General features: G+C 45.0%; 1 protein-coding gene across 1 annotated transcript in view; it reads left to right on the forward strand.

Annotated features, from left to right (window-relative positions):
- The first annotated feature begins 9908 nt into the window (after positions 1-9908).
- Positions 9909-21488, forward strand: part of BICDL1 (BICD family like cargo adaptor 1) — a 45191-nt gene continuing 33611 nt past the window's right edge. The window contains exons 1-2 of the mRNA XM_041420479.1: positions 9909-10229; positions 14845-15060. Coding sequence (XP_041276413.1) covers positions 9909-10229; positions 14845-15060 — 537 coding nt within the window. The remainder of the gene's footprint in view (positions 10230-14844; positions 15061-21488) is intronic.

A 21488-nucleotide genomic window follows, 5' to 3' on the forward strand; every position in this document is an offset into this window, starting at 1 on the left:
GAAAAATAAATACAAAAGGATGGCACAGGGGAACCCCATTTTAATGTCTATAAATGCAACTCTAGCTTTTAAAACAAAACATTTGAAGTGCAGAGTGAGGCACTTTTCCATAGATTCCTTTATTCCAGATTCTTTTTCCAGCTCTAGGTGCTAATTCTATAGCAGTTGAGAGATGATTCCCATAAATCACCTCCCTGACCCACAGGCCTTTCCCTCATCGGCTGGAGGTGGCTCTTAGGCTGTGCTGCTGAATGATTTTCCAATTTCTGGTGGCTATAGCACTGCAGGTTATTTATGCTACCACTTATTGAGCTGAAAAGTCATCAGGAGAGAAAGAGAAGCAACCAAGGGTGACGCATGTGCAGACACACTAAAAATCGCAGTAAGCTCTTACCTTTCTTGCCCACAAGTTCCCAGGAGGCTCCTGCACTGGGCAGGGATGTTGGTGTGCTTCAAAATGTGAGACAATGTTTCCTGAACTCTGCAGACATATCATGTTATGTGCAAGCATCTCCTTTTTCCCACTGAGTAAATTCTGAAACACTCAACAAACAAAAACACTTGAAGGCCAAACCCATAAATATTTCAGCTGGTTGTATATAGGTTACTCCTTTGGAGTTAAATAACTGGAGTAAAACTGACACAGTGTGTATTTTATACTGAGTAGCACAAAACTGACCCAGGGAGTAGCAAGGATTATAATGCAGACTGTGGAATGGGAAGCCATACAGGCTCTTCTGCAAGGATATTCAATAATGGAATGTTTGGAAGGTAGTTGCTGCCTTTGTTTTTTGGCCTTCACTGAAATGTCTTCATTTAAGTGTAAATTTGGGGAAGCAAAACTCATCTGTCTATATGATGGCTTTATATGAAAACAGTGAGGGAAAATAAAAACTAAATTCTTCACATAAGGCTACATCTGACATTGACCCAAAAGACAATGACTAAAATAGGCAAAAACATGTTTATTTAAACTAAGATACACTTTTAATATCAAAGCGTTCTGAAAGAAACCAGATATCCAAATAAGTGGCAAGCCAACCCACAGCACTGAAATAATGTACAAAATATGATTTTTGATTACTTTTCCCTTCCTGCTCAACAAGGCTGATTTCATGTCATTCTAGGCAGGCAAAGGTATGAAGCTTTAAAAAATAACCTGATCTCCGAGAGAGAGGAGAATTGCAGACCAAGGGCATTCAGCCAAACCCAGAGCCTGGATTGCTGTGGAGTTTTATCAGTCTCTACATCCAGGATGAAAGGCCATTGAGTAAGAAAAATATGCACCCAACCTTCATATCTTTTGACAACAGCACGTCAACACATTGTTAATCCCAGTGAAGAGTATCTGCTTCCCTTTTTGTCACATCACTGCCTTCACACGCCCCATGGGAGACATTGGCTGTGAACTCACACCGAGGCTGCACTAAATGTTCATTAATGTCATTCCCAATGCAACTGAGCTCACCCTGCTCCTGCAGGGATGGAATGCTGTACAGCAAAATGCAAAAATGGGAAACAAGAATAGAAGGCATTTTATTAAGGTAATGTTCACATCTAAATTTCACCCCCATATAGATAATGTGTGGGTGAATATTAGATTTAAGCAATTAGCTTAATGCTGAATATTTTAGTGACAAATATGGTCTATGCACTTCCTAAAATGTCTAGAAGTATGCAAAGCAATAATATGGGAAAGGCAGGATAGAAAGAGAAAGGAAACTTTTAATCTTAAGGTTTATTTTTAGGTGATCCATTGAATGAAGGTTTGGCTTTTCCTTACAACACCCACACCCATGCAGCAGAGCAAAGATTCTGATGAATGTGATACCCAGAGTATCACAGCTTTCTTCATGGTTGTTTTTTTCATATAATGTAGTCAGTTAATTAGATTTCCTCTGATCAATCATTGAATTACCGCTTCAAAAGGCATTATGATATGATGAGAGTGCCTCGCAGCAGTTAAACACTTTGATTTTTCTGTCCTAACACATTTACAACTGATGTCAACTAGGTCCTCCCAGCAGGAATAAATAAATACTTTTTAAAATTACAATAATAATTTAGCTCACAAATAAAAAAATACTGTAAAATGGACCAGTAAAATTACTGTAATATGGATTCATTCTCTCAATTGGTCCTTTCTAGTATTTAAGACCAATCTCTTTCATGTTTTCCATCTTCCTTATGTTTTGGTCTCAAGCCCTCTGGAGCTTCAACCTTCTCTCTTGCTCTTGTTCTGTTCAGCAGTTTAATACCATCACTGTTGCAAATATCTGTGACTTCAGCTGTGTTACAGCAGCTTCTTCCTTGATCCTCAGGAATCTGACTCAAAAACCAAAGCAGTGTAGTCATTGCAAAGAGATATTGACAGGAACTCTTTTGTTTTCCTTTTGTGACTTGGCTCTTGAAGAGAAACTGTGATCTAAGGGCTGCGACTGTAGGTCTCAACTCGGTCATGAGATTTGCACGCCTTGGCATTGGGGACTGTTGGCAAGTTACTGCCTTGGCTTTTCCTCATCCCTCTGTGAAAGGGGAACAGGGATTACAGGACAATGTCACCCTAAGAACTGCCTCATTATAGTTTCTGTGAAGAGCCTTGTACTCCTTGGAAAGCAGACAGTACAGGGACGGGTGGTGTGTAGTTTTGGGAAAGGTCTGGTTTTGCTTCCTCTCCAAAAGCAGATGCCATGTGCCACATCCAGGGATCTTTGCACAGTGCTGTACAGAGTTCTTATGTTTGCAGTAAAACAAGAAAATAAAGAAGCTTTCTATATCCTGCTTTTGTTTGTGATTCAAGTCCCCAAATGGGGCAAAAAAAGATACATTGGTTTTCTGAGCAGTACAAGTAATGGAAAATAATTTACTTTCTAATCCTACAGAAATACTTTTGCCAGATGAAAACTGTTCTGCCATTGCCTTTCCTACAGGGTAGTGCAGTCTGCAAGTAATTAAGCAGCAGAAAGCAATACCCATAATTCAACAGTATGTCTTAGCTGTTATTTGGCAATTCTTTTTCTCTTGAAAACTCCTATACATAATATGAGCTTAAAATGGAAATCACTCATAGCAAGTTTCATTTCATTGTGAATTGTTCTCATACACCAATATGTAACCACATTTGTAAGAAACCCAAATCTTTTCCTGCCAGCTGAAGCTGTCCTGCACTCTTACAAAGTCTGCTATTTTGAATTTGAATACCTGCTATGTGGGCAGCAGACCCCAGGAAGATGATACAGCAGTCTGGCAACTTGCCATTCTGTGAAACAGAAGGGTGCTGACAAAACTGAAGGGGATTTAGAAATCAGCAACCAGCATGAGAAAACACAGGATTTTATTTTTTTCTGGAGAAATCAAGACTTGGCTATTTTTATAGCAAGGTTGATTACTGCCTCCCAAATTAAACTCCCCTACTCAAGGAAACATATTATCATCTGGAGGCTGGTTCCCTGGTACTTGCAAATCTCCCCATGACCAGGCTGACACAGCAAAGACAGATTTCCAGGTGCCTCCAGAGCTAAGAGGAGGAGAGGTTATTGCTCCTGACAGTGCAGAGCACTCCTGGGGCCCAGGGAGACAGTGTGCCCCCTGCCCTGAGAGCTGAACATGTAAAAGGTGACAATGTTCTTTTTAGTAACTCAACTGTTGAAAAGAACCAGAAGAAATCTCAGTTTGAAAGCATGAAAAAGGAGAAAGATGCTAGGGAATAGCACTGACTACCTCAAGCTAATGCAGGGTTCCTCATCCATGTAGAATGAGCTTTAGCTCACCAGGAGCAACTTAATTACTTCTGTTCAATGGTTTTCCACCCACATGTTTATCGTAGTTCGTGCTCTTGGAAAGTGCTGAGGAAACAGCTCAGGGCGTGAAAGGGGATTACTCTCATAGGTAATGGGTGCTGCAAAAGCTCCTCTGAAAGCTGCTGGGCTGCACATAACCAGGATGCCTCCCCCTGGGCAGGATTGTCTGGCTCCTAATGATGTGACAAGGGAGCAGATCCTGCAGGGACACGAAGGTGCTGATATTTTCACCAAGGAGTTAACAGCTCTAAAGATTAGTAATTACACAAATAAGTATACAGCTAATGAAAAACCCTGTTATCCTGTACTTTTTACTTTAAAATTTATTGTTCCCAATAAGTGAATCAGGCCTCTCTTTAGATAATTTATAGAATACCAGTTTCCATAACAACATAATTGCTCAATGAAGCAAAAATACCTGCCAGAGTTGCCATTATCCTGAAATAATTGACCACAACAGTGAGTGAAAGAGGCTGCGTTAAACCCCACCATTGCTTTGTGTCAACATGGTCAATTACAATCCAGTAATGCCAGATCAAAGACCACCATTCCTAAAACAAGTCATTACAAATCACAGCATATCCCTAAGAAGCAGAGCGAGATCATAGTGAACAAGTATTTTTCCCTACAACAAAGCACAAAGTCATGTCCAATCATTTAATGGTTGCAGAACTCCATGGCCTCCACCATGACAGGTAATTTTAGGACCTAAGGGTTTGCTGTAAAGAAATACAATCAAGAACAACTCTCTCAGATTGTGCCTTAATATGGGCAAAGGCACAAACTACTTTTTAATTCTTAATAGGAGTGTTTGTTTCACAAAGGCTTGGCAAACATTGTCATGTGTTAAGATTCAAGAGGGAGAACACACACCCACTGCTGAAAACACCTAGTTCATTAAAAAAACACAGCACCAGCCTAGATGTAGATGTACATCTCCCCATGGAACCATTACATCTTTATCCTCCTGTGGGCTGCAGAAGCAGCCAGCCCACAGCTGGGTTTGTGTGGGAGCACTCAGACCCAATACCTCACATGTGAGTGTTCAATGCTATCCTGTACATCCCCAGCCCAGCTCTCCTCTGCACCCTCTTGTGCTCACCATGCCCCTGAGACATTTTCTGTTTCTCTGCAGCTGCTCCAGCAGTCTGTCACATGCTGCCGAAGGCATACTGCAATCCCAGCAGCTGGCACGAGGATGTGTGAGGATGCTCTTGGCATAAGTGTTAGAAGATCATCCCACTAAGAAGGAGACAGCTTGGATCCCGTGTCCAGAGTTCCCCTGAACCATGGTAAGCCAAGAAGGAGCCTCAGGTGCAAGGCAGCATGTGTGTCAAATCAGGGTCAGCTGTGAACCAAAGCCAAATTTTTGGTGCACTGCAATCCCAGCAGCTGGGAGGATGGGAGCCCTCTTGGCATAAGTGTTAGAAGATCATCCCACTAAGAAGGAGACAGCTTGGATCCCGTGTCCAGAGTTCCCCTGAACCATGGTAAGCCAAGAAGGAGCCTCAGGTGCAAGGCAGCATGTGTGTCAAATCAGGGTCAGCTGTGAACCAAAGCCAAATTTTTGGTGGGGTACTCCAAACAGATCAAGCTGGCCTGAAATATTGGCCATGCAACTCCTCCAGGTCCAGAGTAGTTCTGTGTGTTCCCAGCACTGTCAGCTTTGTTTTGGAAAGACTGTTACAGAATGCTTCCAGACCTCACAATTCACAGAGACTAAAACCTATAGCACAAAATAGTTACATCTCTAACTCCTATGTGCCATATTACAAGTCAGACTGTTCCCCTGCTCTTTTCCCTTTGCATCCCCTGTTCCTTACACAGGCAGGGTGAGCACAGCATGGTGTTGGCTCTGTCCTTGGGCACTCCTGAGTCATCCATGCTTTACCCCCTTAGCAGTCAAGGGATGTTTCCCCTGACTTCAATGCCATGAGTCACCGTGGTGGATGAGTGGTCTTTCTGTTTTACCTGATGTGATATTGATAACCCTGGGAAAAAACAAACTTGTCAGAAACTCTGTGGAGATACTGAGCCCTGAGAAAAATCAGCATGGTCTTCTATTTTACTACATCTTGCTTGGTTAACACTCATAACAGCTTTCTTTCCCTTCTTAAAACTTCCCAGAGTTAAATGATAAATCTCTGGGGTTTTTTCATCCTTACCAAGCTCTGCAAATACACCTTCCCATCCTGTATTTCCTCTACTCAGCATCAGGAAAAAGCTGGGCACACACATACTGGATAGCTTTGGACATTACAGAAGCAAAGAGAAAGAAAGTTCCCACGAGTCTTATGTCTGGCTTTACAGTTCTGGCCTGTTCTGCAAGAAAGACACATGTCCTTTAATTATTCATTAGGGTAACTGCAAACTTTCTGAGGCTGCCTGCACCTTTTGCAGCAGAAGAGGCTGTGGCTGTAACACCTCAGCACAGCGGTACAAACAACCAGAAAAAGTAAGATATTTGTCAGAAATAAAGTGCAGAAAAACAGAGAGCAGAATAAAGCAATTAATCATTCAGAAAAGGGCGAGTGGGGCAGGGAGGGAGAGAGAAATAGGGAGAGAAAGAGAGAGAGAGAGAGAGAGAGAGAGAGAGAGAATGGCAAAAGAAACCTGATAGCTTGTGCTGCCTCCCCTGGAAGTCTGTCAGCCCACTGGCAGGAAGATTAAGGATGTTGATGGGAATTCCTTTCTCACCACAGTCGGCTTTAAAAGCACAGGACAATAACCTACTTTTACAGGTCTGGCTGTGGCTTTCCCACAACACATCTTTTTCTCCCCTTACTCTAAACAAAACAGGATGATCCCTTGCAGTGCCTGTTATCTGAGTGATGCCCTCACAGCTGAGGTGAAGGTATTGATTGAAGCACTTGGACATTTATTGGATTTGCAGCTTTTTTGATGTGTGAAAAATGCTTTGTCGTGCTCAAGTCATACAGTCCTACATGCTCCAGCATTTGTTGGTGTAACCACCAAAGGTCCAGACCCTCTGCCACACTTCCTTTGTGAACAAACCAACCAGTGAAATCCCTGCAAGGCAGAATACAGATTTCAAAGCATCAGATTTAACAATATACTTGACACTGGGCTTGAAGAGCCTGCACAGCTTAGAGTTCACCTCCCCTTGACCCTCTGGGAAGGACAATACTCACTGTTGTATCCACAGCTTAAGCTGGATTGCCTGTTTCAGGATCTTGCTCTTTTAGGAACCTGTTTAGCAGAGGGAATTTGCACTGGCAGGTTGCCCTGGATGGCTCCTTGAATCAAGTTCTCCAACCCTCCCCACAGCTTATTTACTGGATTCAGTACTTGTGGTATGGGGAAAAGCAAGAAGGGAAAAAAATTACTCAGAGGCAAGGTCAGTGCCACCCTTTTGCCCCATAATAGAACCTTTTGCTTCCTAGTTTATACAGACCTGCAAGATTTTGATCTGCGGAAGAAAAGAGTGATTGACCCTCTTACAAAGACTCTTACACCACTCTCTTACACCTATGCTTTGTTTTCACCCTTGTTTGCAAATATCACAAAGAAGGCAACGTGTCCTGGGCAAGGTGACATTTCTGTGCTCTGTGATGACATCACTGGCATCAGTCACTTGCTCTTGGTTCTCTGTGTGCTTGAGTCAGTCTGGCCTTTTTGCATTTTCAGAAAGGGCCATCCCTGGAGTGATTTCCAGGCTGAAAGATCATTTGTTCTGTACACACAGGAACCTTCTGTGTTGCAAGAGTGTCAGCTCTTGAAATGCCTGATCTAAATCTCCACAAGAGCTACTCACTATTGCAGTACCTGAGGAGTGAAATCTCACATCAGCCTTCAAGCAGTGCAATTAAAACAAAATAATCTCATGTTTGACTAGTTTCCAATAACTGGTTATTCTATTTTCTGGGCTGAGGCTCTCCAAAAGTCATAACCAAGCTGAAGAAGGGCAAGAAGAGTACAAATCAGTGTTGGGTGTCCACTTACAGTCAGCAACTGTCCCAGCTCTCAGCTGAAATACATTTTAGGATCCTAATATATATTGCCACCATTTCATTGTAAAGAAACTGCATTGTTGGATTTTTTACAGCTTTCATAGGTATTTGATTGGAATGACACATACAAAATAAAATTCCAGTAAAGTAGCATACAAAGGAGTTTTAGAAGCAGTAACATACTGTATTTCTAAAAAGCCAAACCAATAATTAAATTCACAGGACAATGGATTTAAAATTTTTTTTAAGTGGAAGTCAATAATATGTTGTGCTATAAACAAAGCTTTAATCCAGGGTTGCTCCAGATAACAGTTATGTTTTGCAGTCAATAGTCCCCAAAAGAACATTAAGCTTGTATAGATGCCTGACTAAGATGGTGGCATATTTACAATACATTTCACTGATTTATATGTGCTTTCCCCTCTCTATCCAAGCAATAGATTTTCTTCATCCCTCTCCTAACAGATGCAGCAATGGGGTTTGTTCCAGGCTTTGTTTGGGAGATTATAACCATCTCAGTATAATCTCTTTTTGTTTTATACACTGAAGGAAGCATTAGAGATGAAAATTAATGCCACAATGGATTTCATTAATCACACCAGGAGGCTTGCTTTGCTGTAGTAGGCACTTCCAGCAGAAGGTGCTCACAATCAGTTTAAATATTAAACGCCCTCCTGTGTTTAAATCGAGATGATCAAATCTGTGCAATCACAGCTCCTCTTGGGACAGGGGTTCTTTTAAAAGGGAAAATATTGTCCAAACCATCTCACCTTATGGTCAATCCCTCTTTCCAGCAATGTAAGCATCTGTGGAACTACAAGGACAAAAGGACTGGAAAAGTCAGTGCCTGGGGGAATTGCTGTGAGATAAAGGAGGTGTCACCTCTGGGTCACCAGCCAAAGGAAATCACAATGGTCATAAGGGCCAACAGTTACTGTGGTGGGACAGGTGCTGGCAGCACGAGGCACCAGTCTGCCCCGTCCTTGGAGAGTAGGTGCTCACATTACAAAAAGCAGCACTGCCGTTAACTGATGCTGCCAAGAAAAAGGCCAAGGATCAACAGGTCCCCCAAGCTGGGCTGTTGGGGTGTATCCCCACTAAAGGCCAAGTCCCAGTGGCAGATGGCCAGAGGGAAGTTTGCATTCCCACAATTCACGTTCTAACTGTTTTGAATAATCAGCAGCTCTCCAGGGCCCTGGATCTGACGCCAGGCAGAAGCCAGCCCTGCTTGAAAACTGCATCAGTCACCAACTGTCCCAGCCAAAAACATCCTTGGACTGATGTGTTGGGGCTGTTGCATACAGATGAACATGGTCTAAGTGAAGAAAGGAAAGCAAGCCCCAAGAAAGCAGCATACAAAGAAAAAAGCTGTGAATCTCATAATTCCTGTCTGCAGAATCTAGGAATCAAAAGCACAAGTTCCCTATAAAATGTTTTTGTCCCATCATTATTAAAGCCTTGCTTGAAATTAGAGTATAATCAGAAATTGAGGGAATGGGGTCTTAGCACATGTGACAATATATATACCCTGGTTTATGCTGCTGTATTGTGCCTCAGCCTCCCTTCTGTACTGGGATCTAAGCAGATAAAAGATCAACAAATGCAAAACTGAAACCCTAACCAGTCCTGCCCCTAACAGAGGGAATAGTACTGGGAGCTGAACTGACTACAACTCCCAACGTTCACTGAGGGTACCTTTAGGACAAATGTTACCCGAGAACATGCCAAACAATGTGAAATTGAAAGCAAGCCCCGGTGGCTGTTGGAAGCTGTAGTCGGCTCTCCGGGGTGAACTACTGAGCACAAAGATCCCGAGAGCTGCTCTGGCAACCGAAAGAGCCCCGCTAGAGCTCCGAGGGAGCGGGCGGCGAGCGAGGAGAACGCGCCGTGCCCCTCGGGGGTGCCAAGTTCCCTCCTGGAACTTCGCCGATGTTTTGGGGGGATTTTTGGCCTGGGCCTGCGACAGAAAGGGCGAGATCTGCCCGCGGTAGCCGGGGCCAGCAGGACCCGGTTTGCCCCGCGCCACCCGGGCCCGGTGCCGCTGGCGGCGGCTGCGCCGGCGGCAGTGGCGGTGGCCGCGGCGGTGGCGATGCGTTGCCGGGGNNNNCGCAGCGGAGCGGCGGCGGCGCGCAGGGCCATGTCGGCGCCGTGCCTGCGCCTGCCCGCCGCCGGGTCAGCACCGGCGGAGGCGGACAGCGCCGGCGGCATGGAGCCGCCCGGGGCCGCCGCCCTGGAGCTGGCCCTGGAGGAGGAGCTGGCGCTGCTGGCCGCCGCCGGGGAGCCGCCGGAGCCGCCGCCCGCCGCCGCCGCTCGCGACCCCGAGCTGCTCTCGCTGATCCGGCAGAAGGAGAAGGACCTGGTGCTGGCGGCGCGGCTGGGCAAGGCGCTGCTGGAGCGGAACCAGGACATGAGCCGGCAGTACGAGAGGATGCACAAGGAGCTCACCGACAAGCTGGAGGTGAGGCCCCGGCCCCGGCCCCGGCCCGCGGGTTCTCCCCGCGCAACGCGGCCGCTTCCCTGGCGAGCGCCGGGGGCGGGCGGCGGGCGCGGGCCCTACCGAGCAGCCCACGGGACTCGCTGTGGCCGTGGCGGGGAAGAAAGGGTCTGAGCAATGCCTGCGAGGCCTGGGGGAGGCAGAGCTGCCGTTCTCCCCCGCTCCCCCGGCCCAGAGCCGGCGTGTGGGGCCGCGGCCGGGCTGCAGCACCGCGCTCCGGAGGCTCCTGAGGGGCTGTTCTGCCCCAGGACCACCTGGGAGAGACGTGCGCGACTCATCCCGTCACAGAAATACCTCGGAAGTTAAATTTGCACAGCAGGTACTGAGCTGCAGAGCATATGTGACCCTTATGCTTAAGCTGTTGCAGCTAAGGCTTTAGGCATGGCAGGAGATAAGCCCTAATGATACATCGCTGTTAGCCGTTTGCTCTAAAAAATGCCTACAGGTATCTGGGGAGAGCTGTTTGCCAGGAACTCGGGGGATTGAGCTATTTATTGATTTTTAAAGATAAAATAGAGCTGTTACAAAGAAAAGGACTTGTGCAGGCAGCTTTTTTTTTTTTTTAACGACTCTCTTGCACAATTGTGAGAGAGCCACTATTATTCACTCTTCCTCATAGGTACTCTTGAAATTGTATTTCTTCCAATAAGTAATACTGCTTAGAAGGCTAAAGAAAGCCTTTCTCACCTTTCTGGAGAGAGTTTGAACAGTGCTGGATTAACATTCACATTTCAAGTCACAGCCCTGAACCAGTTCTTTCTGCACAGTCCTGCATATTCCTGTATTCCTTCCTCACAGACTTAACATTTCTCAAGTTCAAGAGGATTTGTGAAATTACTGTATGCCCTTTGTTCTCCTGACAAAAATTCCTCTCTCTTATTAAGCTTGTCATTTACCCCAGCTGATCCCTTCCTTTTTCAATGGAATCTCTCTGCCTTTGCTATTTTAATAAAAAAACAGTGAAGGTGACATTTGCTCAAATTGTTGCTTATTGGATCTGTTTATCAGATGAGAATTTCCCAGAGTATTAAAATTTGCCAGAACGAATGTTTCCAGGTTGGTTTTGAAGTAAGAACAGACGTATGTGGTGTTGTGCTGACACGGTTTTCCCTAGGAGTTGGAGTAGAACCTTTCCTACCATTAAAGGAAAAATGCACAAGTTTAGGTACCCAGCAAACTGCCTCTTGGGGAGTTCAGGAGCCTCAAATACCACTCACTGCTTGCAAAATGTAGAGGTGAAAAGGGGAGGGGAGAAACTACGACTTTATAGTACTTTAAATAACATCCCACAAATGTTTATCTCTGCCCTCACAGGCCCACTCAGAAGGTAAATGAAGAGATTGTAAATACAACTGTTTACTTATTTTCATCCCATTACTGTCACCTTAACTTCCCAGTGGAATAACAGATTGCTCTTTTCCAGGCTACCCATTTGAGAGGAGTTAGTGTTATCTACTTTAGGGTCATTTTTTTTTCCACTGGGTTTGGCGAATTTAACCCAGTGCTGCTTCACACAAAAAATCAAATTTCAACATTAATCTTCTAAAACACAAGCTTGATAATCCCAGCCTCTGCAGATTAAATCTCAGCCTTCTCCTGTTGCCACTGAAGTGAATAAAATTTCACAATAAGCTTTTCAATTTCAGAGGAGCAGAGAGGAAAGACCCACAGCTGTTCCCTCCTTCCCTAAGCTGAGAACTTTTTGATGGTGACTCAAAGCAAAGTCTCAGATGAGATCCTTGGTGACAACCTGATATAATGATGTTTAGCACTTAAAAGGAGATATTTTGTCCCAGTTCACAGTTCAGAATTGGTTACAAGAGCTCAGTGAAGCCTCTCCATTTCACAACAGCCAAGGTACTGGTCTGCTCGTTGGGTGCTTTGCCTCAAGATTAAATGTGTTCTAGTTTTGTGGGTTCATTGCTGAGGTGCAGCATTCCTGCCATATACCTACTCTGGCTCTTCACAGCCTGAATTTAAATTCATTTCTAATCATGAAATTGAAGTTCTGTAATAAATTCTGATATGTGATCCTAGACAGTTTTATCCCCTCTAAGGGATTAAAACAGTTAATAGTGCTGTTCCTCTGACACAGAGGAGCCTGCTGTGTCCAAGCATTTTACAGTATGAACCCTCCTTATCAGCTGGGAAACTCCCCCTTGCTTTTGTCTCTTCAGATGAGGACCAGCCCAGCTCAGTTAAGTTGAAGAGAAGCTGTTTTCAGAAGAAAACATCTTCTAGAAAGCAGTTCTGTATATAAATCAGTGAGCAGCTGGTGAATGGAGAGACACTCAGGAAACAAGAAACTCTCCTACTGAGGACAGCAGTTTGCTCTATCAGCACTACGTGCAGAAATCCCCTCTCCAGACCTGCAGCCCTGCAGGTGCTGGGGTGAGGGCAGGCCAGGAGAGATGGCTGCCGACCAGCCAGGGGGGACCAGTCAACACATCTCATCTGGGTTCTCCTCCTCTTTGCAACAGCCTCTCTGTGCCCCCCTGCTCTGTTCTGGTTTCTCTGTCACAACAGAATAAACTTCATATTCTTCACCTTCTTCCAATGCCAGCCTTTGTGATGGCCATTTATTGAGGCTGTGTGTAGTGGAGATTTTCTTTTGCAGTGAAAGACTAAAGTGCTTTTTAAATGATTGACAAGGCTTATCAGTGGCTTCTAAATCACATTTGGGTGTCTGGGGCACTTCAGCTGCAGTGCTGCTTCTCAGCAGGCTGAAGTTCCACTTTCCATTTAGAGAAGGCCCTGGATCTTTCTAAACGTTGCCTAGCAGTGAAAGAGGCAGAGCTATAAAAGACAGAATTTTCAGTGTGCCGCTGAAAGTGAAATTGTGGCTGCTCCAGCCACACTTGGACTACAAACAGGATTTCTTTGCAATGGTTGTCATGGGCCAGGCGCTGGGATCTCATGCCTACCTATTGCATTAAAATGTTTATATTACTACTTAGCTCTCATTTGCAAGGATGCTCATTCTTTTAGTGGCTGAAACATGGGGAAATCCCCTACTATGGGCCACTGTTTTTAATCAACTTTCCCCTATATTTAAGGGTTTTTCGTGAAAGTATGGAATTTGCAGAAGGATTTGAAGGGCACAAGCAACATGCTGCTACGCTGAGCTGGAAGGAGCATAGGAAAGGATTTGGGGATCAGGTGAAGAAAAAGAAAACATGGCATCTGTGTGGCAGAGCAAAAAAAAGGTGGAAGATTAGCAATACACAGGCCAGAAGCTGGAGAGGTACTGGAGGGTTTTGACATTCAGACCTGCTCAGGAAGGTGACAGGGACCCTGCCAGGGAGGCTGTGTGTCATCAGCAAAAGGCACCCAGGGGAAACAGCCCCCTCACAGCCTGTGTTTCTAACAAGCAATAAAAAGCCACTTCACATAAATGCAGTGCAATTTTCTCTTCCACCTAGCAGGTTTATTTTTCCCTCCTATCAGAAGTGCCATGGGAATTGTTCACTAGGGAACAATTCACCTGGGAGAAATAGGCAAGTGCTACCAGTGTTTGGCCCAGTGGGTTTCTGTTCTTTTCTAAGATACATTCATTAAAGACTGGGGAATCTGACAGAGAGTAACAGGAGATTATTCTGGGCATCAGAGGGCAACCAACAAGGAGAGGACTCCCGTTTTTCAGGTTTCCCTGCTAATCCTGGGACATGCCCATGTCCCCAATCTGTGACTGTTCTGAAAGTAAATGTGTGTCTTCAGCCACCAAGGGAAATTCAGGCTCAGGGTTTTGGAGCAGGGATTCTTTCAAATGGGCACAACATAAATCTGCTTTGACCTGATTTGCAGCTCTGTTTCAATCAAGCCCTCATTTAACTGAGCCTGTAAAACATGCAAAAGTTTCACCAGATTTGTGTTGTCCCTCATTTTCCAGCCAATCCAAAGCAGAGCAGAGTCTCCAGAACTGAGAATGGTTTCTTAGAAACCTGAACCCAGAACATGGACATACATAATGTCTATAGCAAACAGTTCATTGCATCCATTGCCATTCCAGAGCAGGCTGCATCAAACAATGGAGTTACTGTGCACTATCAAACTCTCAGACAACTAATTAGGTCAGGAATAGAAGGAGCAAATGGATAGATGATTCAACTGTTGTTCATGAGACCCATATGATAACAAAGATGCCTCATCTACAATTCCTCACCAGCAGTAAGGGTATACAGTTTGTATATTTTGATTATAAAAGCAATTTTAAAAAAATTATGCCACTGACCAGTGAAATATTGCTTTGGAGTTAAGCTAGGCTCTGCTAAATCAATTGCTCTGTCTGACCTATATATCTCGGCTATTGACATGCAGCCTACTTTACTCTTTTGGCAGTTATTTCAGTAAAAATTCAATGTGCTGAACTCCAGTGGCCAAGGACAGGCCAATTGCTGGAAATGGAAAATGGCTTTAGTGCCAGTGACCTGCCCTGATGTGGAATTGTCATCTCCATGGCATTGTCACGCTCTAGCACCATCCTCTTTCCTGCACGAGGTTTTAGCCCTAGCATAGAGGAGGAAAAGGAAACATTCACCTTTTTCTCCCCCTTCCTAACCTCTTCTCCCCCATCATGTAGCACCTGGAACAGGAGAAGCACGAACTGCGGCGGCGATTTGAGAACAAGGAGGGAGAGTGGGAAGGAAGGGTGTCTGAGCTGGAGAGCGACGTGAAGCAGCTGCAGGACGAGCTGGAGAAGCAGCAGGTCCACCTGCGCGAAGCCGACCGCGAGAAGACGCGCGCTGTCCAGGAACTCTCCGAGCAGAACCAAAGACTCCTGGACCAGCTTAGCAGGGTGAGTCAGCTGGTGGCACAGCTGGGCACGGGACAGGGTGACAGCTGTGCTGTCACCCCCCTCTGGGGCAAAGGAGTGGGGAAGCTCCAACTTCCAGGGAAGCAAACAGTTCTGCCTCTGGTGATGTTATACAGGTGTCGTGATAAGACATGCTGCCTTTAAACTGATTTTACACCTCTAAGGAGTGATGCATTTCTTTGGTGAAACAGATGTGTATCTGGGTTGAGTGGTCATTTACTGCATAGTTGTCTCTCTCAACTGTTTTTGTATCTAGAACTGATTTAGAAAATCTGTTTCTAATTTACTAATAGGCTGAACAAATGCAGCATGCAAGAAGAAGGCTAATCTACAACAGTGGGGTGAAAGGCTTTTTTGCAGGCCTCCTGTTTTTTGAGATACATTGGCTGTAATGTTGTGGAATTGAACATACCATGTCATTCTCAGATGGTGTGTTACTGCAGATAACTTTGCCATGGTTAGATGTGTGAGAACCTACTGAAATTCCTTGGAATGCCATGTTTCATCAAAGAGCTTAACTTGCCTCTGAATGAAAGAGGATTTATAGTGAGGCTGCTACAAATCAGCCTAATTGACTGAATACTTGCAGCATGAGTTTCTTTCTGACAGCAAAAGACTTAACAGTTTCTGCCTCCTTCCCACAGAAGTTAACCTGTCTTCTGGAATTAAGAGCCTTGATTTTATTCCTCCCCACTGGACAGTTAGTACAAACCATAATTTTAATGCTTGAGAACACAGTTACTCCAGTAGACGAAAGCATTCGCTTCTTATCTGTTGCTTATTCCCAAAATAGCATAGAACAAAAACACACACAGATTCAGGCTGAAGAGGCCCACCTCATGCTGTAAGAACGTCTCTCAGACTAAATTCCGTCAGAGTTGTGTCTCTGGGGCTGACACAGGGATTTTGCCTATGGGAGGGTGGACACCTCAACCACAACACTAGGATCAGAGGACTCTGAAAAGGACCAGATGTACAGGTCTTCATTCAAGCTATGTATGCAGTTGTCCTGTGCCTCTGGAGGTGAGAAGAGCCAGTGTTGGGTATGACACTCTGTACTGACACTTGAGGAAATCATTCCTCATTCCACTGTAGATTTTCTTGTCAAGGATTAAAAAAGTCACTTATTCCAATTTGGTTAACTAGCTTTAAAAATAAAAGAGGAAAAAAAAAACCCGAAAGACCTGATCTTCCTTAGCTCAGGAATGCTGCTAAGTTTGTCCATGTTTTTAAAGCAATGTGTCCTAAGTGAGCTACAGATCTTTCACCTTTTCTCTGGACAGAGCATATTCCACATACACTGTGGATGAGAGTTTCCACCCAAGATTGCACAAGCCCTGTGCTGTGTCAGGTTTCTTATCCAGGGGTAAGAACTTGGCTCCTTCTTTGTGTGTATGATTTCTGTCACTGGCTGGGGAATGTAAGATTTGTTATTGCCCCAGCATAAGCATAAACTGGAAGAACAGACTAGAAGGTAGGAGAGGCAAATCAGACAGCTTGTTTTGGGCTTTTAAACCACATGGGATTACCCTCACATGATGCTTGTGCTAAAGGAACCTCTCACAGCCAGATGTTCAGAGAGCCACTCCACAAAGCCTTGTCAGAGGAACCACCCAGTTAAGTCTACCAGCATGTGGTGTCCAAGCACGGGTTTTTCCCTTAACTCCCTATTAGTGCCAGAAATGCTCTTCATTGACCCACTTCAGAGCTGCCACATTGAAAAGTGCTGAGTATTGTTGCTGTCCTTCCCATTCCAGCCCAGCCCTGCTCCCAGCTTGGAGGACAGTTTTTCTCCAATGCAGATAAGCTCTGATAGAGACAGAGCTGATGTTTGCCGAGGCACGACTCAGTGCTCATTGAGTTTGTCATCTGGCCAAAACTTGCCAGTAACTCAAATACAGCAATGGATATAGCAAGGATGTAAACAGTCTTCCCACAGTCAGGAAAACCTGGACAAATTGAAAGAGAGTGAGGAACAATCTGTTGTCATTCTCAGGGCTTTAGCTGAGGCTTTTTAAAATCTCAGCATTATATTAGCACTTGATTCCTGGCTGCTTAATATTCCATATTTGCTGCTCCATAGTGTATTTGCAGTCTCATGTGTGTGGTCTCTTATTCTGAAGAGGTTACACATGTAATCCCTGAGGCAGTGACACTGCCTAAACCCTGCACCCATGTAGTTCTGGCTCCTGTTACCACTTAGGCTTCCAGTTAATAAAAAGGATGACTAAGAGTTGCATGGGTGTGCTTGCCCACAGCCATACTGCCATAGGCTGGAATCTCTCCTGGGATCATGAAGTGAGCACTGGGAGAGGAAAAGCCCTACAAAGAGGTGCTGTTACAGCTTCTGTGACCTTTAAGGTGTTGCTGGTATCCTCCTTGTGTTCCTGGTTCTGCATTTGTGTCACCATGGGTTGTTTGGGAGCAGCGGGTTATGAGAAGTCTGGGATAAGGTGATGAAAGACTTCTTCAGAGCCTCAAGTCTGCCCCATCCAACACTCTATATACTGCTTCACTCACAGGACACAAAGACAGGCTTTTCTCTGACAGTCATTCTACACTAGAAGGTACTGGCTCCTTAAATTTGAATTTCTACAGTTTTTAGCAATTAACACCTCATGGCCCCACTTAACAACACTTGATCATCTCACTCCTGGAGAAGGTATCCCCTTGGCACTAGGCTCTGTCTGTTGAATGACAGTCAGCCTCAGGAGCTGCCAGCCCACATGGTCCTTGTTTCTTCTGCATTCCCTGGGCTTCAGCCTCTTTTATCTCAAAGCAGGGCAGCAGCCACCATCTCCTTCATCCTGCCCCTCCTCCTTCCTGCTGCTGCCATACTTTCACCAACTAATTAGTCCTTAGGACATTTTTTAAACTCTGCCTTCCCCAGAGATGAAAAGCCAACACATACTCACTTTGTCTAAACCTGGCACTAATGCCAACCAGCCAAGCACACACACCCACACAAGGACAGAAAGGGGATCTGGAAAGCTCTGTCTTGCAATTAATGCCTGGGACTGAAAAAATCCATCATCAGTTCTAGCAAAGACTGATAAGGAAAACTCAAGGATAGGAATTTTAAGTCTGTTCCAGTATCTAAAAATTAGCCTCTTGCCTCTGTCACCAAGAGGCTAAAATAAGGTCCTTAAAATGGTTTGAGGTCTTCCAATGAGGTGGTGATATAGGAGAACTTTAAATATCTAATTAAGTAAGTAGGCTATAAGGAACTTTGCCTCCTCTTGAAATACAGCCTTTGGTTCTCTGCTTTTAGCAGAACAAAGATACTGCCTGAGGTTAGAACAGCATTAAACCATGGGGAAAATGTGGTTGGCTGGACTGGGAGCACATAATGAAAGATGTGATTGAAATGCCAAAGAGCAAGTTTAAGACCTCCACAGTATTTTTTTAATTTGCTACATGATGATTAAAATCCCTTCTGCACATTGCTTTAATTTCCTTCCCCCTGCCTCAGCACAGCAAAGGGTGCAGGAGCTCTCAGCAGTGTGTCCACACCAAGCTAAATGCTGAGTTTACCAAGGAGAACTGTAGAGATCCTCATGAGCAGTGTGCCAGGGTACAAACCACTCACCAGAACTGCTCAGAGCTAAAGTATAGGAGGAAAAGAACAGTTCTGCTGAGAAAGTCGAGGCTTGGGAATTATTACATGTTCTGTTTCCAGCTCCTTCAGTCTCTCCCATCTGTTTCAGTTCCCCACAAGGATAAAAAAAGAAAAAGAAAAAAAGAAAAACACAAAACCCACAATCCTATGCCTTCTGTCCTTTTAGGGGGAGTGTGTATAGGGAAAGGTCTCCTTACATGTGCCCACAGCAGGTAGCACACACAGCGAGAGTCCTGTCCCCACCTTCGGGCTTCTGGGAGTTACTAATACAAATAATAATAACAAGCAGTCATCTTTCTATAATGAGGCAACATATTACTACTTTGTCAGGAAGTGAATGAAAAAAGACTTCCACGCTGTTTCTGAGTGCCTTCACCAGATGGCTTTCCCACACATTTCCTGCTCCCCAGCTCTGGCTCCTGGAGCTGTTTGCTGCATGTAGCTTGGGCGAGGCTCATCCTTCCCAGTTCAGCTGGGCTTCTTTTATGGTTCAAGGAGCACGGGGGAGCGATTTCACAATGTCAGGCTCAGGTAGTTTTTGCAATGCAAATCTGTTTCCCGGGGCAGTGGCAGAGTGTCATCTTGCACTGCTGAAACAGCTCCTTGTGTTTATGGGGGGAATGCTGGGCTGCTGTGGCATCCCTCAGAGGGGCCCTCAATCACCAACTCCTTAGATTCACTCAGCATCTAGAGCCAGCATGCTGCTACAAAGAATGAGGTGTTTCAGTGAATCCCTCTGCTACAGCAAGAACAGGAGCAGCCAGCCCACAATTCTCCAAAGGAGGTATTATTTACTAACCACAAAACCCTCCTTTCAGTAATATTTCAGTTGAAGTTTCTCAATTCAAGCTCTAACACACAGCATGTTAGAGAACTGGCAGGCACTGCCTAGCTTTGCTTTGAAAGAAACAGGTTTTTATTTAAGAACAAGCTAAGCATAATGTATTCTCCTTTCCAAATTACTTGTATTTTAAATATATCCTTTTATGGTCAAGAACACGCAGGAGAGGCAAGTCTGTTGTCAGTTATTTATTTGAAGAGATTTTTCTGAATGGTTGGTTGCTGGGTCTATCAGCATAGGAACAATGTTAGTTTTAAGAAATTCAGATTATTCACTGAAAAAGAAAATTATTGGAAGTGCGCTGCACTGCTTTTGCCATGCCAGAGATTTCTAGCAATTGCACTATGAATTATGTCCTTATTTTATCTATACAGGTGCTTAATGCAAGCCTCCTTATGTCTTGTTTAAGTTGTCTCCAGTAGCCCAGGAGGATCTATTGGGAGTTCCATCCTTAGCACAGAGGGAAGTCAGACTGAATTTAAGTCCTGCTTCAGGGGATTTATTTTTAACCAGACAAAGATCCTGAGTGAACCTGGGCTAAAGAAGAGTTGCTTTTACTATCCCTGTATTTCAAGGTGCACATCAACCACTACACTGAATTCTTTTTCATAAAAGCTCTCCAGATTTTGCTCTTCAAAGTGTTTACTGGACCTATTAAGTGGGTAGCTTATTAGAAGGAGCTCTACACTGAACTCCTCAAGTATGGAGTCCTGCATAGCAAATCTTCACCTGCATCACCACTGAGCAGTCCAAATTCACTGGAAGGGGAGATTGCAGGAGAAAGGGCAGTACTGCCTCCTGTCGAAGGGGCTGAAGGACCTGCTTGTCATGGCAGCTTTGGTGGGGCTGCTCATTCCTTGGGGGGAAGGCAGACAGCCCTTGAGCACTGTTTTGTGCTTGGCATAAGGCACACTCGTGTCACACGTGTTGAGGTGAGAGGAAACAGACACCAGCAGCAGACAGAGCCAAACACTGATTCCAGCAAACCTCCCAGTAACCTCATTCCCCAGCTCCCCACCCCTCTGGAGCATCAGCAGATCCTCACGCCACATAGCCACATCCCTGATCACCCAGGGAATACTAATGAGAAAGGCTCCTTCTCTCCAGTTGCTTCTCCTCTAGCAGAGAGCACTTGTTAATAATTCAGCTTTGTGCCACATCAGGCCTGGAGTGCTGAGGCTTTCCATGCTGAAGCGGTGAATATAGGACGTGACTGCAGCTGCGTGTTCTCGCCTGCAGAGTCCTTCAGTGAAATCATCCAGTGTCCTGGAAGGTAATGGAGAAACACCTTGAGGTCACTGCTGAGTGGCACTTACCCTTCTGGGAGAACAAGGAGAAAGGATCAGCCCTCTGCTGAGAGTCAGTCCAAGCCTGCAGCAGCCATTAACCCCATTTTAGGACACACAGAGCTTTGGGACCCAACAGGAACAGGGCCATGCAGATATCAAGGAATAAATACAGGAAGTGCCAAAGTAATTTCAGCAAACTTGGGGGAAGCACCCCTACAGAATTTGCCCAAGGATTTTGCACACACTCATTTCATGAAAGATTTTTACCCTTGAGTCCTTTGGCTGATGAGCACTTACAGAATGGGCAGAAAGAAAATGGGCTGTAGTGATAGGACAAGGGGGAATGGTGGCAAATTAAAAGAAAGAACATTTAGGTTAAGTATTAGAAAGAAATTCTCTCCTGTGAGGGTGCTGAGACACTGGAGCAAGTTGCCCAGGGAGGCTGTGGCTTGTCCCAGCCCTAGCAATGTTCAAACCCAGGTTGGACAGGGCTTGGAACAGCCTGGTTTAGTGGGAAAATTCCCTGCCTGTGTCAGAGGGAATTGGGACTAGATGATCTGTAAGGTCCATTCCAATCCCTTAACATTTTGTGCTTCTATGAAAGCTGTGCATGGAATAAAACAGGGGCTCATGATTTGCAAAGCCCACACCCCCCCCCCCC

Source organism: Onychostruthus taczanowskii, unplaced genomic scaffold (assembly GCF_017590055.1).
Source record: "Onychostruthus taczanowskii isolate IOZ18803 unplaced genomic scaffold, ASM1759005v1 scaffold64, whole genome shotgun sequence".
NCBI lineage: Eukaryota > Metazoa > Chordata > Aves > Passeriformes > Passeridae > Onychostruthus > Onychostruthus taczanowskii.